This window comes from Carcharodon carcharias, chromosome 2 (assembly GCF_017639515.1).
Source record: "Carcharodon carcharias isolate sCarCar2 chromosome 2, sCarCar2.pri, whole genome shotgun sequence".
NCBI classification, from domain to species: Eukaryota; Metazoa; Chordata; class Chondrichthyes; order Lamniformes; family Lamnidae; genus Carcharodon; species Carcharodon carcharias.
Window position 1 is genome coordinate 88,415,277 of NC_054468.1, and position 15,205 is coordinate 88,430,481.

A 15,205-nucleotide genomic window follows, 5' to 3' on the forward strand; every position below is an offset into this window, starting at 1 on the left:
AATAAAAGCAGAAAACTACTCAGCAGATCAGACAGCATCTGTGGAGAAACAGAATTCAGTCAATCCACATTTTGAGCTCAAGATTCTTCCTCAGGACAATCATTCAAAATGAGATGTAAAGTTATGGGGTATGCAGTGTCCTCATCAGGATGACAGGCTATGGGCTGCGGTCACCATGATCCATGGACAACATCAGGCCAGACGTAACTGTTGGAGATGCTTGGTTACCTTTGAAAACCATTGGATAATGTACAGGGCTTTTCCATTGATCAAGTAGAAGGGCTATAGTTCACAATACTGACCACGGACTTTGTAAATTGGGCTCATCATCTTCTCATACTCCATACATTATCCTGCTGAGAAGTATGATTCAGGAATCAAGGTGATATTGTTTATATGAACAGTGTTCTGATTGGTTGTCAGTTGGCCTTTTGACTTCAATTTAATTTAATTTAATTGACCTTGTTTTATGGTGCAGTAATAGTTTGAGACTAATGGCAATAAAGTACAGAGTGCAACTAACAAGATTGGAGTTACACTGCCCCTGCCTCCTCTTTCCCAACTGATAATAAATACTTTCTCAGAACAATAAAAATACTTGATTTTAAGTTTTTAAAGGACCCGAGAGATCCAAGCTAGCTCTTTAAAATCATCTTCACCCAAAACTGCAGTTAAATTTTATTCAGTGGAAAGCCTAATTTGTGTGAGAAGGGGTCCACAAGTTTAGAGTGTTTTTTTAAATTCTTTCTTGGAATTTGACCATCACTGGCATGGCAGCATTTGATGCCCATCCCAAACTGCCATTGAGCAGCTGGTGGTGAGCCATCTTCTTGAACTGCTACAATCCATATGGTATAGGTACACCCATAGTGCCGTTAGGTAGCGAGTTCCAGAATTTTGACCAATAACAGTGAAGGAATGGTGATATAGTTCCATATCAGGATAGTGAGTTATCTGAAGAGGAATTGATGTTCCATTGAGTCTGCTGCTCTTGTTCTTCCAGGTGGTAGAGGTTGCTGGTTTGAAAGGTGCTGGCGAAGGAGTCCAATCAGTATCCAACTCCTGAGCAATACTGCCATATTGGTTAATACACATCCAAAACCAACTTATATTGATGCCATTGTAATGGTACTGTGCTGTCTTCAATATACCTATTATGTATTTAATCTTCCAGTCACCCTGTAGCCTGTCCAAAATCTATGAGGCACAAGTCAGGAATGTGAAGGAGTACTCTCCACTTGCCTGGATGAGTACAACTCCAATAACACTCCAGAAGCTCAACACCATCCAGGACAAAGTACCCACTTGATCGACATCCATCTACCACCTGAAACATTCACTCCTACCACTGGTGCACAATGGCGGCAGTATGTACCATCTTTAAGATGCACTACAGCAAGTCATCAAAACTCCTTCGACAGCACTTTCCAAACCCACAACCTCTGCCACTGGGAAGGGCAAGTGCAGCAGACTATTGGGAACATCACTACCTGCAAGTTCCCTTCCAACTGATACTATCCTGACTTGGAACTATATCGCAATTCCTTCGATGTCGCTGGATCAAAATCCTGGAACTCCATCCCTAACAGCACTGTGCGTGTACCTACACCACATGGACTGCAGCGGTTCACGAATGTGGCTCACCACAACCTTCTCAAGGGCAATTAGGGATGGGTAATAAAAATGCAGGCATTGCCAGTGCCAATTACTTTACGTGAAAAATGTTTTTAAAAAGCTTTGAGACGCCTTCTGACGAGGAAACGTGATATATATAAATACAAGTTCTGCTTCTAGTGACTTGTGGCATAGCTGCAGGACCAAAATGACCATTAAGTTTCCAGATTATTGCAAATACTCAACTGGCTCATTATGTCCTTCAAAGAAGTGAATCACAATATGCAGTCCCCCACCTCACCACCCCAACTAGTAGTCTGGGACACATGTATTTCCAACCCCACACTATCTAATCATATATTGAGCCACTCATTAAGTAGGGTGGGTAATGCCTTGATTCCCTTTTCAGTACTGTGCCCTATACAAAATGCATTTTGACACATGGAAAAGCAACACTCAAAGTGTTAATGTCCTCCACCTCGTCCAGTAATGACCATAAAATGTGCTTCAGATTACATCGGGATGAGAGGAGAGTGGCTTGTGTTCTGAAAAGTCAGTTTCCCCGAACCCTTTTTTTACTCATTTGTGGGATGTGGGCTTTGCTGGCTGGGCCGGTAATTATTGCCAATCCTTAATTGCCCTTGACAAGGTGTTGATGAGCTGCCTTCTTGAACTGCTGCAGTCTATGTGGTATAGGTACATCCACAGTATTGTTAGGGAGGGAATTCTGGGATTTTGACCCAGCGACAGTGAAGGAACGGTGATATATTTTCAAGGCAGGATGGTGAGTGACTTGGAGGGGAACTTCCAGATGGTGGTGTTCCCATCTACCTGCTGTCCTTGTCCTTTTAGATGGTAGCGGTCGTGGGTTTGGAAGGTGCTGTCGAAGGAGCCTTGCTGAATTGCTGCAGTGCATCTTGTAGATGGTACACTCTACTGCTACTGTGTGTCAGCGGTGGAGGGAGTGAATGTCTGAGGATATGGTGCCAATCAAGTGGGCTACTTTGTCCTGGACAGTGTCAAGCTTCTTGAGTGTTGTGGGAGCTGCACTCATCCAGGCAAGTAGATGTCCATCTCAGTAGGTCATACTTGCCTGTTTTCACTCGAGCAACTGCGGCCATGAAAATTTTGCCGTGGAGCTGAAGTTTGCTTTCTCTAAAGGCAAAGTCCCTATCTTTCCTTCTGTGTTGTTATACCTGGCAGCTAGGCTCTAACTAAAACATTATCTGAATTCATTGCAGCACTAGTGTGGGCAGAACAGGTGAATCTGAATAAATTCTAGCAACAATCTTACATAGAGGATCGATTTTAACTTTGTACTTTACTTTTGTAAAACAGCGACAGTAAATTAGCAGCCCAGTTTACATCTCTCCCAGTTACTATTTCTGCTGACTTCAATGGAAATAAAAATCAGGAGCAATGTGTATTACTGTAATGATCTCTGAAAAATTGCATTCTCCCAGCCACTTCCAGAGCAGCAACCTCACATTTGTCCCATCCTAGCAGATTATTCCCATTCTACATCTTTAAAAGTAAAATGAGAATTGAACCTAAACCATCAGCGGTGTTTGATATACCATTAAGCTGACCCACAGAGTGCGTTAGATATAGGTTCTTAACCACCAATCTCCGTGCTTTGACCTCTGGATCTTGACTATAATACTGGGTAAACTTCCGAACTATACTCAGTCCCTTACCACAAATATCAGGGAAAATCAGGTTGCATTATCCTTGACTCCAACTGCCTCCATTAAATCATGCAACCTTCTGAGCTGTAAGATGACACAAGACCTCGGGGCGAGAAGAGCACATTAATTTTCACATGGAAAATCACACAGTGCAATGGAATCATAGAATGGTTACAACACAGTAAAAACCAGTCTTGTTCATCAGTTGACCAACTAATTCCTGTTTGGCAGCTACCCATGTGGATCCTGTCAGTAATGCTCAATTGGACGGACAAAAACTCTTTCTAGAAACATCTTTGTTTCCAGGCTCCTGGTACTAATTGTGCCTCTGTGCCAACACCAAAGAAAATCCAATTCTTCTTGGGTATTTTGAAATGGCTGGCAGCCAAATTCAGTGCTCCAAGTTGAGGGAAGACCCAAAAGACAAGGAGTGGGAAAAAGAAGCACGATATCACCAGCTGCATCCAATTACCATTATGACCCTGTACAACCTTCAGTGAACGTGTTGTGCATGAAAAAAACTAACTTTGTGGAAAGTCCCTCAATATACACTGCATCTGAACATTGCATGCTGAGTGCTTGTGGATATTGCAATGTGGTGGGCTCACCTAATGTACAGTCTTTGTAATGATAATTCTTGACTTAAAATCCTTCTCTATAATAAGCCAGGTTTGCAAGTAAATTCATTTCACTTATCCCTCCACCTGCCAATCTTCAGTGAGCTATTCCTCTATCTCTGATCTTTCATTGTGCCTGTACCTCCATTTCTGATCCTTCGATCTTCCCCTCCTCTCTCTGATTTTTCTGTCTGTCTCTCCCTCCATATTCGCTCCTCCAATGTGTCTCTCCCTTCACCTCCGATCTTTCACTGTTTCTGTCCCTCCATCGCTGATCCTTCAGTTTGTCTCTCTCAAATATTTTTTGTTTCACACCCTATTGAACAACATGCACGGTGATCTGTTGTAACAATTCCCCAACCCAGTATAATTCTGCATTTGAACCAAAAGTTGAAAAAGTCTCATCAGGCAGAGTTAATCTTTATTTTCAGCCTTAACCTGTAAACTCAGGAATAAATGTGAGATTCAATCAGATACAGTCAAGTAGTGAAATAATTGAGAGTCCTGCACATGTTCGTGCCCAACCTATTCATGAACAGATGATTGTCAGATAGGAACTGTCAAAGAGACTCGGCTTTAATGCCTTAGCCTACAAGAGGAAATATTCCAAAGTGGATAGAGAAAAAAGGTTGAGGAGGGACTGCAGCAATAACGATATTGAAAGCCTCTTAAAGTGAGGATAAACAACAGCATCAGGAGCAATCTGACCGTGTGGTGTCTGTGACATTGTGCAAAGCTGAGGATGACTCCTCTGGTGCTGTTATCTCTGTTCAGACAAGGAGAGAGCTTTTTACGTGTTTGTCCTGGCAAAGGGCCAGCATGCCAAGTGTTGTAATAGCCCTAATAGTGTTTGTTTAATAGAGAGCAGCATCAGAAGCGTGAGTGGGAAGATGCGGGGAGCCTTGGTTTGGAAAGCAGACCTTTCAGACAAATAGTCTGTCTTCTTAACTCTCACCATTGCTGAGTTATGCACAGGAAACCAGCCACCAACATTTCCACCCATGTGTTATATTTAGCAGGGTTTGCAAGAAGGTCTTGCCATGGCAAAGGAGGCCTCACCACAGTAGCAAAGCAGATCACAGCACAGCAATAGAAGCCCTTGGCTCAGGGCAACTCAGGAAGGTCTCTTTTGCAGTGCAAGGTGTTTTTGAAGTTGTGCTTGATGATCCAACTTTGGTACAGGAGACTCTTGACGTAGGGCATTGTGTGTCTAGAATTCACTGTTGGCGATTGTTAAAAACCTTCAGGTTTTTTGGTGGATATTCTTTCAGGTTCAGCATCAGTGGTCCCTCTGAAGAGCAGACCTCATATCCCCTATAAACTGGCGCATATCTTGTCCTATATCTAGTTCAGCGATAGTGAGATCTGAGGTGCGATATAGAATTATTGTTGCATACACTGAGGAGTGTAATCTCACACATACCACTTTATGGATTCTCCTGCCTTTACAGAAGACAGACTGCAAAGCATTATCATGGGGCACGGCATAAATGCAAGCCAACAACTGGTTTATTTTATGTGAAAGACATAATTGAACAAAATGCAGTTTTCACAGTAAGATAAGTCACTTCCCTCAATTCCTCATTCCATGAAAAAGATTTGATTCTACTGACAGTTTGGATTGAAGCTTACTTTAAAGCTAGTTATTTGAGACTAACTGGTCCTAGTTTCTGGTACGAGCTACCAGCATGGACCGTACCATTCTAATGTCCCTAATTAAGGGACAAGAGAGAAAGACAACAAAGTCCTTTTAAAACCATGCGGTCAGGGAGGAGTCGACCTACTGAGCTGTCAATCAACAAAAGCTTCAAAATAAACCTAATCTTAGAACATTAGGAAAATGTTGGGATCAAAAATCCATAGCCTTCCTGGCACATTTTTAACATAGGTCCAGCAGAGTGTGGCAGAATGTCTAAAAACTCAGGTGACCAAGATCAGATGGAGCGAAACAGGAATGTCGTCAACCTGAAGACCCATGATGTAAAATAATTAGTGTTGATGGAGTGCAAGAGATTCTGGTTGCAGAGTATTTGGATTTGGTTTAGTTTGCAAGGCTCTTGGTACACCTGTGCATTTTACTGTGCAGCTATCTCCAAATATTTGAAGTTCTTCTTCACTTGATTCTGTGGCCATAAGTGCAAGGGACAACTGCGCTTAAAGAAAAAGCCTGCCCCCACTCCTCAACAGAGAGTGGATTTTAGTAAAATAAGGCAGAATCTGGCCAAGGTAGACTGGGAACAGCTACTTGTGGGGAAATCTACAGAGGAGCAGTGGGGGGGCGTTCAGAAACAAAATGGGGAGGGGACAGGCTCATCATGTTCCCACTAGGGTGATAGGAAGGAGTAACAAGTCCAGAGAACCATGGATGACCAGAGATATTCAGGATATGAGGAGAAGGAAAAGAGAGGCTTTTAACAGGTACAAGGGGAGTAAATCAGCAGAGGCATTAGTGGAGTACAGAAAGTGCAGGTTGGAGCTTAAGAAAGCAATTAGGAGAGCAAAGAAGGGATATGAGAAAGCTCTGGCTGGTAAAAGTAGGGAAAATCCCAAGATATACTATAAGTGTATCAATGGGAACAGGATAACCAGGGAAAGAGTTGGGCCCATTAGGGACCAAGGGGGCAATCAATGGTGTAGCCAGAGGACATCGGTAGAGTGTTGAACGAATACTTCACATCCGTCTTCACCCAAGAGAATGAGGATGAAGGTATTGAACTCAGGGAGAGAGACTGTGAGGTTCTTGGGCAAATTGATATAGGGAGTGACAAGGTATTGGAGGTTTGGCAGGCTTAAAAGTGGACAAATCTCCAGGTCCAGATGATTTGTGTCCCAGATTGCTGAGGGAGGCAAGGGAGGAGATCACAGGGGCTCTGACCCAAATCTTTAATTCCTCTCTGGCAACGGGGGAGGTGCCAGAGGACTGGAAAACAGCTAATTTGGTTCTGATATTTAAGAAGTGTTGTAGAGATAAGCCAGGGAACTACAAGCCAGTGAGTCTCACGTCAGTGGTAAGGAAACTATTGGAGAAAATTTTGAAGGAGAGAATCTATCTCCACTTGGAGAGAGAAGGTTTGATCAGGGATAGTCAGCATGGCTTTGTCAGAGGGAAGCCATACCTAACGAATTTGATTGAATTTTTTGAGGAAGTGACCATGTGTGTAGATGAGGGTAGTGCAATTGATGTAGTTTATATGGATTTCAGCAAAGCCTTTGACAAGGTCCCACATGGGAGATTTATAAAGAAGGCAAATACACATGGGATATAGGGTAATTTGATATGGTGGATTCAAAATTGGCTTAGTTGTAGGAGACAGAGGGTGATGACAGAAGGATGCTTTAGTGACTGGAAGCCAGTGTCCAGTGGCATACCACAGGGATCTGTGCTGGGTCCCCTATTATTTGTCATTTATATAAACGACATAGATGACTATGTGGAGGGTAGGATTAGTAAGTTTGCGGATGACACAAAGGTTGGCCGGGTGGTTAACAGTGAGGTTGAGTGTCTTGGGCTACAGGAAGATATAGATGGGATGGTCAAATGGGCAGATAAGTGGCAGATGGAATTTAACCCTGAAAACTGTGAGGTGATACACTTTGGAAGGAGTAATTTGACAAGGAAGTATTCAATGAACGGCATGACACTAGGAAGTTCTGAGGAACAAAGGGACCTTGGCGTGTATGTCCATAGATCTCAGAAGGCGGAGGAGCATGTTAGTGGGGTGATGAAAAAGGCATATGGGACACTTGCCTTTATCAATCAAGGCATAGATTACAAAAGTAGGGAGGTCATGTTGGAGTGTATAGAACCTTGGTGAGTCCACAGCTGGAATACTGTGTGCAGCTCTGGTTGCCACATTATAGGAAGGATGTGATTACACTGGAGGGGGTGCAGAGGCGATTCACCAGGATGTTGCCTGGGATGAAACATTTAAGTTATGAAGAGAGATTGGATAGACTTGGGTTGTTTTCATTGGAGCAGAGAAGACTGAGGGGTGACCTGATCGAGGTGTACAAGATTATGAGGGGCATGGACAAGGTGGATAGGGAGCAGCCGTTCCGCTTAGTTGAAGGGTCAGTCACGAGGGGACATAAGTTCAAGGTGAGGGGCAGGAGGTTTAGGGCGATGTGAGGAAAACCTTTTTTACCCAGATGGTGATGACAGTCTGGAATGCGTTGCCTGGGAAGGCGATGGAGGCAGGTTGCCTTGCATCCTTTAAAAGGTCTCTGGATGAGCACTTGGCAGATCATAACATTCAAGGCTATGGGCCAAATGCTGGCAAATGGGATTAGGTAGGGAGGTCAGGTGTTTCTCACGTGTCGGTGCAGACTCGATAGGCTGAAGGGCCTCTTCTGCACTGTGTGATTCTGGGCCAGGAAATAGTCAGCCTGATCAGCTTTCTGCTGAAGTGGCAGCATTCTTTATTCAGGAATGGGAGCCACAGATGTAACTTCCTCTCCTTAGCACAGTGACAGAGCAGCTGATTTCACTGCCACTAATAGAGTAATGCCAGTGGGCACAAGGCAGACCAGGCTAGAGCCATCATCATGGCTGATAAAACCAAATAGGTTGCACTGGAAGTTTTTGCTACAGTTCTCTCAAAAGAAACTGTAAATGTTTCCACCTCCGAATCTGGCTCAGTCACGGGCAAGGCTGCTGATATTTACCTGCCACTGCTATGTTCTGAAAGATTAAACAGACTGGAGCTCTTTTCCATAAAAGACAGAAGGCTGAGAGGGAGCTCTTTAAAATTATGAAGCTGTTCGATTGGATAGACTTAAAGAAAATATTTTCCACTATGGGGCAGTTCTAGGAGTATAAATATTAGATAGCCATTAAAAATCAAATAGAGAATTCAGGAGAAACTTTTGACCCAGAGAGTGGTTTGAATGCAGAACTCACTATCACAAGTAGTGGCTGAGGTGAATAGCATAGATGTATTTAGGGGGAAAGTGGATAAACATATGAGGGAAAAGGAAGATATCCCGACAGGGTTAGAAATAAGTGGGAGAAAGCTGGGTGGAGCCATTAACACCAGCATAGACTAGCTGAGCTGAATGGCCTGTGCTGTAACTATTGTGTAATTCTATGTAATGTTCAGTGCATGTGCTTCACCGGTCTTATGAGAGTGTAGTTTATTTATTTGTGTTTTTGCCACAGGAGCGGCTAGACACTGTCCGCCATGGGCTCTCGGACACTAAGAAGAAGAACCATGCTTTGATGGAACGTGTGCAATTGATGCAGAACGTACAGGCAGATCTGGAGCTGAGGCGCTTGGAGCTGGAAGGGCAGAACCGGAAACTGCAGGAGGTAGGCAACAGAAACTGGGAGGCATTACCATCCAGAAGTTTGGGTTTGTGCATTTCAAGTTTCAGACTTTCATTTGAAGAGCAAGTGGCACCATCAGTAGGGGCCTATGCTGGTAAATCAAACAGCAACAAAATAATCACTTTCTTGATCAATCTTCAGATTTATCCCAGTTTTAGTGAACTCTTTCTCTGAAGATGCTCACTCAGACTGGCTGGGGTCTGATTGCACGGCCACCATCTGTCTTCAAGTTTCTTTTGTTGTTTGCATGCCTCCTCATGGCCTACGGAGCTGGCAGGCAGGCAGTGAAAGCAATAGAGTCAAACCCAATCCTCTCCTTGACTGGCATCTATATTTGCATTTTCCAACAGGAAGCACTGCTGGTGTTCAAGAGCAGGAATTCTGGCTGACAGTTGTTCCCCATTCCTAGCTCAAGAGATCCAATGGGAGCTGTAGCACCTGAACCCCTGAGATATGTTAACCTATGTATGGAGATTAAACCTGTTGTAGCTGATTACAATACCAGACAGTGCATTTGCCCACTGAAATATCAGGGGAGGCAGATTTCGTATAAATCAAATCCTAAATTATATTATTTCTAAATTATATAAAAGGTAATCAAGGAAGAAGCAACTGCTGGAACAAGGGAGCTGGATACTATTAGCTTCTATTAACATCATGAGCATCAAGACCACCAGTGTTTAAAATTAGAGAATATTGCAAAGTATGAAAATTAAGGCCATCACTTAGTAATGCTTTGATTTCAGGAATGGCAAGACTACTCTAACGTGCTTTGAATTGCAATTTTGACTTTTTCACCAATCCCCTTGTCACTATTGCTGGAATTTTGTTCTCATGGTGGGATTCCTAATGATGGGCTCGAAAGCCGGAAGTGAGCCGCTTCAGCAGCCTGAGGGACCCTGAGCAGTATCTTGTCAGCAGTAATCAGCTAACAAATAAGCAGCATATCAAGGATGGCTGTCTGCCCTGACGAGCTGCCGGCCAGTCAGAGGGCTGGAAGGTCAGCCTCAACAGCGCCACCAGGTGCGGTGGCCACTGCTGAGACTGCACCTGGAAGAAGAGTACACCCTGGAAGGACGCCGCCTCCCAATCAGGTAAGTAGGGTCTTGGTGTGCCAGGGCCTCTCAGGCAGGGAGGGGTGTTTCATGATGACGAGCAATGCCTTTGCTGTCAGGGCCACCCTCTCTGGGCTAAAGAGTGTCCGTATAGCACGCCACCCCACCCTCTGTGCCTGTGGAGAGGCTATAAGAGTTTATCTAGGGTTTCTCTGCATGACAGAGAGCACCCACACTGGTATAATGCCAGTTGGTAACTTAATTGGTGACTTAAGTGGCTCAGTTGGTCTCAGGACCAGAAAGCCACCTGTCACCTTCCCCAATGATGACAAAATTACATGGCAGCGGGAAGACAAGAGGGACTCCACCTCCAGCCTTCTCTCGCCATTTTACGAACACCTCACCTCCAAGCCCAGCCCCAGAGGGCTGGTAAAATTTAGCCCTACAAGTCTAAGTTAATTAGTTTTATCCCGGCTGTCCTTAATGTAATTCCAGCTAAAGTAGAGCATTGGGAATGAACAGGAATGGGAATCTGAAGGAAAAGTTCTGACTCTTCTAGCCTGGGTTGTGTTCTGGAAATATGGCCTCAGGATGCTTTAGCTTTGACTGGGTTCTGTTGCAATGCTCCAGTAAATACTGCTCAATGTTCATCAACCAGTGTTCATCTTTTCATTAAAATTTCTTAAAGCACTGTTGCTGTCACCTTTCTTATCCGATCCAGGATTTTATATGTTTTCCATCAATTCTATCTCTAAAGCAGATACAACACATTGTCATCCTTCCCCTAGAGGGAAAAAGTTAGGTAAGGCCTAATTTAGGAACCAAATTGACTCCCTTCCTCCCAGTCACCCTGGCTGAGAATCACGCAGCTTGGGGTTGACCTCAGACTTGATGACTGGGCCTTATATAAATCCTCTTATTTCCCACTGTCCGCATTCACCAAAACAGTTCTATTCTTTGATGTACTACACCATGCATTATATTAAGCCAAGACTGAAAAATTATTTGTTTAAGTGATGTGTGATACAGTGCAGCACTGAATATGAGCCCAAATCTGGTGGATGGGATCCAATAGAAGATGGCGACATCCTGCTTGAAACTTGCAGTTGATCCATCCATACAGCCAAAGCTGCTGCCAGTCACCTTTCTGAAGTCACCATTGGAAAACCACTTCCATTCATATCATATGATGCCCCAAACATGCTAACTATTGCCTCATTGAGTGAGAATGACTAACGTTCATTGGTAGAGCTGAAGAGGTAATATTAATATCTCACAACATATAGTGAATGTGGACAACCCACTCCATTAAGACTAATTCAGAGAGAGCACTTGTGTTCTGGGACTGTGAATGCAGATTGATGGCAATTGCTGAAAGTTTGACCCAAAGTGCACAGGTATTCATAAAATGTAAAGTAAGTGGTATGGATAAGAACTACCAATCTGTTGAAGGAAATAAACGTTCATCCAGGTCTGAGATCCGGCGGGTAGTAAAGGAAGAACTTGCATCCTGTGACATTTTGCACGTGTCCAGGACGCTCCAATGCAGTTCACAATCAATGAATTACTTTTGAAGTAATTGCTGTGTGAACAAACAGGACAGCCAGTTTGTATACAGCAAGGTCCCATAAGCAACCATAAGATGAATGACATTAATCTGTTTTTGGTGGTATTGCTTGAAGAATAAATGATGTTTGGGATACTGGGAGAAACTCCACTACTCTTCTCTGATTAGATCTATTTGGAGATGGGAGGGTAGAATTTCAACAGGGCTTGGCTCAATTTTCTATGGTAACTTAAACAAAAGATCCACAGAAACCTTAGACGAATGTCATAAGCAGCCATTTACGTCATTATTTCACTCCCTCAGTACTACACTGATGTGATTTCCCAGTTTACATTCTCGAGTCTCTGGAGTGGGACTTGAATGCATAATCTTTTGACACAAGAGTGCTACAATCAAAGTTGACATCACTACAGCTTGTGAGGTTGAAGTCTGAACCTGGGGACTGGATTCTAGAGAGGACCACATGTGCCTTACTCTTATCTGTCCCCATTACTCCACAAAGATTCTCCTTATCTGGCAGACAGGAGTGATCTGAAGCTACCTGATTAAGGCCACTCCTGATGATGCCTGCATTTATACATACGTACATCATCAGCACAGAATTATATACTGTCGTATGCCTGTTTTGTAAACCCTGCAATATTCCCACTGTGTTCCCGTGGTACTCATTTCTTATGTTCCTGTAGTATTCATCCAGTATTTTCCTGCAGTATTTATTCCGACAAATTTCCATTTCAAATCATTCCATAAATCAATATTTAATAGATGGATAGCCACAACTTTAATGAGGTATCTTCACAAATTCAGATCAGAACAGGAGATATGTTTCAGTGTAAAATGATAAATGAACTAGGATGCCCCATGCCGACCCATAGCTTCTCATGGGTCAAAGAATTCAATCCAAAACACTGTGCTAAAGAGAGATAATTACCGCTTCTAGTCCTGGTTAGACACTAGTTATGGATTTGAGAATTTGGATCAGTGACAGGGCAGTAACATCAGTTGCTCCAACTCTTTGCCCAGGTATTGCATCAGCGCCAGGAGTGTGAAGAGGGGGCCCTGAAACAGATTGAGAAACTTCAACAGGAAAAGCACATATACAAGGAGCGAGTGACCAACTTGCAGAGAGCTGTCGCCCAGTTGGAGAACGAGAAACGAGAGCTTCAACGTTGCAAAGTCCGCCTCGAGAAGGACCGATCTGCCCTAAAGAAAACTCTGGATAAGGTAAGGGGATCAGCAATGTTAAGACAGACTGATAACTCTCTGAAATACAGCCCAGGCATTGATCCACGCTTGGAGAATGGTCAGAGCCACTATGGCTGGAGGCCAGCTGATATCCGGTATCTTCCCACTATCTGTAAGTTAAAGCCCTTCATGTGTTGTGACCAGTAGGAAAGAAACCAGAACGTAAATTTTTGGACTTCAAATTGGCATCAGGGAAGATTTTGAGATGGGACCTCTTCCCACTGGGTTTCTACTTGTTACTGAAATAATAGCAGTGGAGGCGAACCAGGCATTGTTTTCTCCTCCATTGCGACACTATTGAGTCAATTTCCATCTTCACTGCCTGGGCTGAGCAATCTGCCCACCCTTTTTAGAACTCACTCAGTTTCCATTCCGATGGAACATCTTATATCAGGTTGGCGATCCACTCTGTTAGATTCCTACCCATGCATTGAAAATGAAACTTTACTCCTATATTTGGAGATGAGACTGAAGAGTTGCGAGCCAGGGAAGAACTCAGGTGTGGAAAGCCAATCTACGCTCTCCCATTTTTTGGTACGTAGACAAACATGGTAGCCAATTTACACAGAACAAGATTCAACAAAAAGCAAATAAAATAAAGACTAATAGGTCTATTTTTGGTGGTGTTGGTTGAGGAAGAAACGTTGGCCAGGGGCACAGGAGAATTCCAATGCTTTTCTTCACATAGAACAAGCAATGTTTTATGTCCACTTAAATAGTCAAATAGTTCAACATTACATTTAAAAGATGAGACATGTGACAGTGCAGCATTACACGTTCCAAGTCCTGGACTAAAGCAGCAATGCCCTCCAATCTTCTGACTTTGAAGCAAGAGTGTCATCAAGTGGTCCAAGCTGGCACTAATATAAGTAAGCTCCTCAAAATTAGGATCACTGTGAAATCATGCTTTTCATAAGTAGCATCAGCTAGGTTGAATTTGTACTCCACTAACTTAATGGAGCCAACATGGGGCCAGAGCCTACTTTTGCAGCCTGCTCTCATTTAACATCTGCCAGTGTGAAATTCACTTCTTATAAACAGCTCAGTGAACTAGTGACATAAAACCTGATTTTGATGGCCCTGCCCTTTAAGGGGGAAGTGTAGAAATAGCATGAGCAAAAGGGAGCAGCAACTCAGTTTCAGGGAAAAATGTGTGCAGTAGCCAAAGCAGCAAGGAGGTCAGATATTGGAAGCTTCCAAGGCTTTAACACACAACTGAAGTAAAAATATCCTGCTTCCACCCCCCCCCCAGACCACGGTTGAAGATACCTTTAAAAATTATGCTTAAATGAGCATCTCAGGTTTGATGGGTGGGAGCAGGAAATTGGTGGTAGCAAAGCCGGCAATGACAAAAGTAGTGGTTGTAGTGGCCGGCAATGACAATGACTAGGTTGTCTAAATCCTATTTTGTATTTAATCGTGAGACATGTTTCTGGTTGACTAAACTGCAGTCTTCCTGAAATTGAGAATGGGTGTGCCGCCAGCAATCAATGGACACTTCAATTTTCAGTGCAATTTTGAACCTGCTATTGCCTCATTTTTAGGTGCAAAAGGGATATTGAATCACGAAAATTGCCTCCCCAGAATTCTTAGGCATTAAGGGAGTGGGAGCAGGAATTGTACTGGTTCTTCAGACATCAAGCGCCTTGTTTCTTACTGCCGTTATCTTCTCAAGCTCAACATTTATGTCATCCGGGGTGTGTTTTGTTATGCTGGTGCTTGGTAAAAAGCTGGGACTCAAGAAGATGCAGCATGATACTCGCTTGGGGATTACAGGCTATGGTGTCAGTATGTTCTCCCTGGCCCACAGATATAGAAGAGAGTGTACATTAAAATGGAGTCTCAAAAAACCATCATCAAGAATTCCTTGCAGTGCAGAGCACCTATAAAAACTTCTTTCATGATATCCCCATACATGTAATTCTATCCTTACCATGCCACCCTTCCCATGCAATAAATGTGTCATGTTTGTTGACTTATGAGCATCTCTTAAACAAAATCCCTTTATACTAGTGTTGTTTTTCTCTCTCTTATGTTGTACAGCAAAGCTCCATGTGGCTAGCATTCAATGTCATTTCTCTCTACAAGGGAAT

General features: G+C 43.4%; 1 protein-coding gene across 1 annotated transcript in view; it reads left to right on the forward strand.

Annotated features, from left to right (window-relative positions):
* The window catches only part of crocc2 (ciliary rootlet coiled-coil, rootletin family member 2), a 300,592-nt gene that overhangs the window by 202,694 nt on the left and 82,693 nt on the right, over positions 1–15,205 (forward strand). The window contains exons 32-33 of the mRNA XM_041205725.1: positions 9,078–9,227; positions 12,891–13,091. Coding sequence (XP_041061659.1) covers positions 9,078–9,227; positions 12,891–13,091 — 351 coding nt within the window. The remainder of the gene's footprint in view (positions 1–9,077; positions 9,228–12,890; positions 13,092–15,205) is intronic.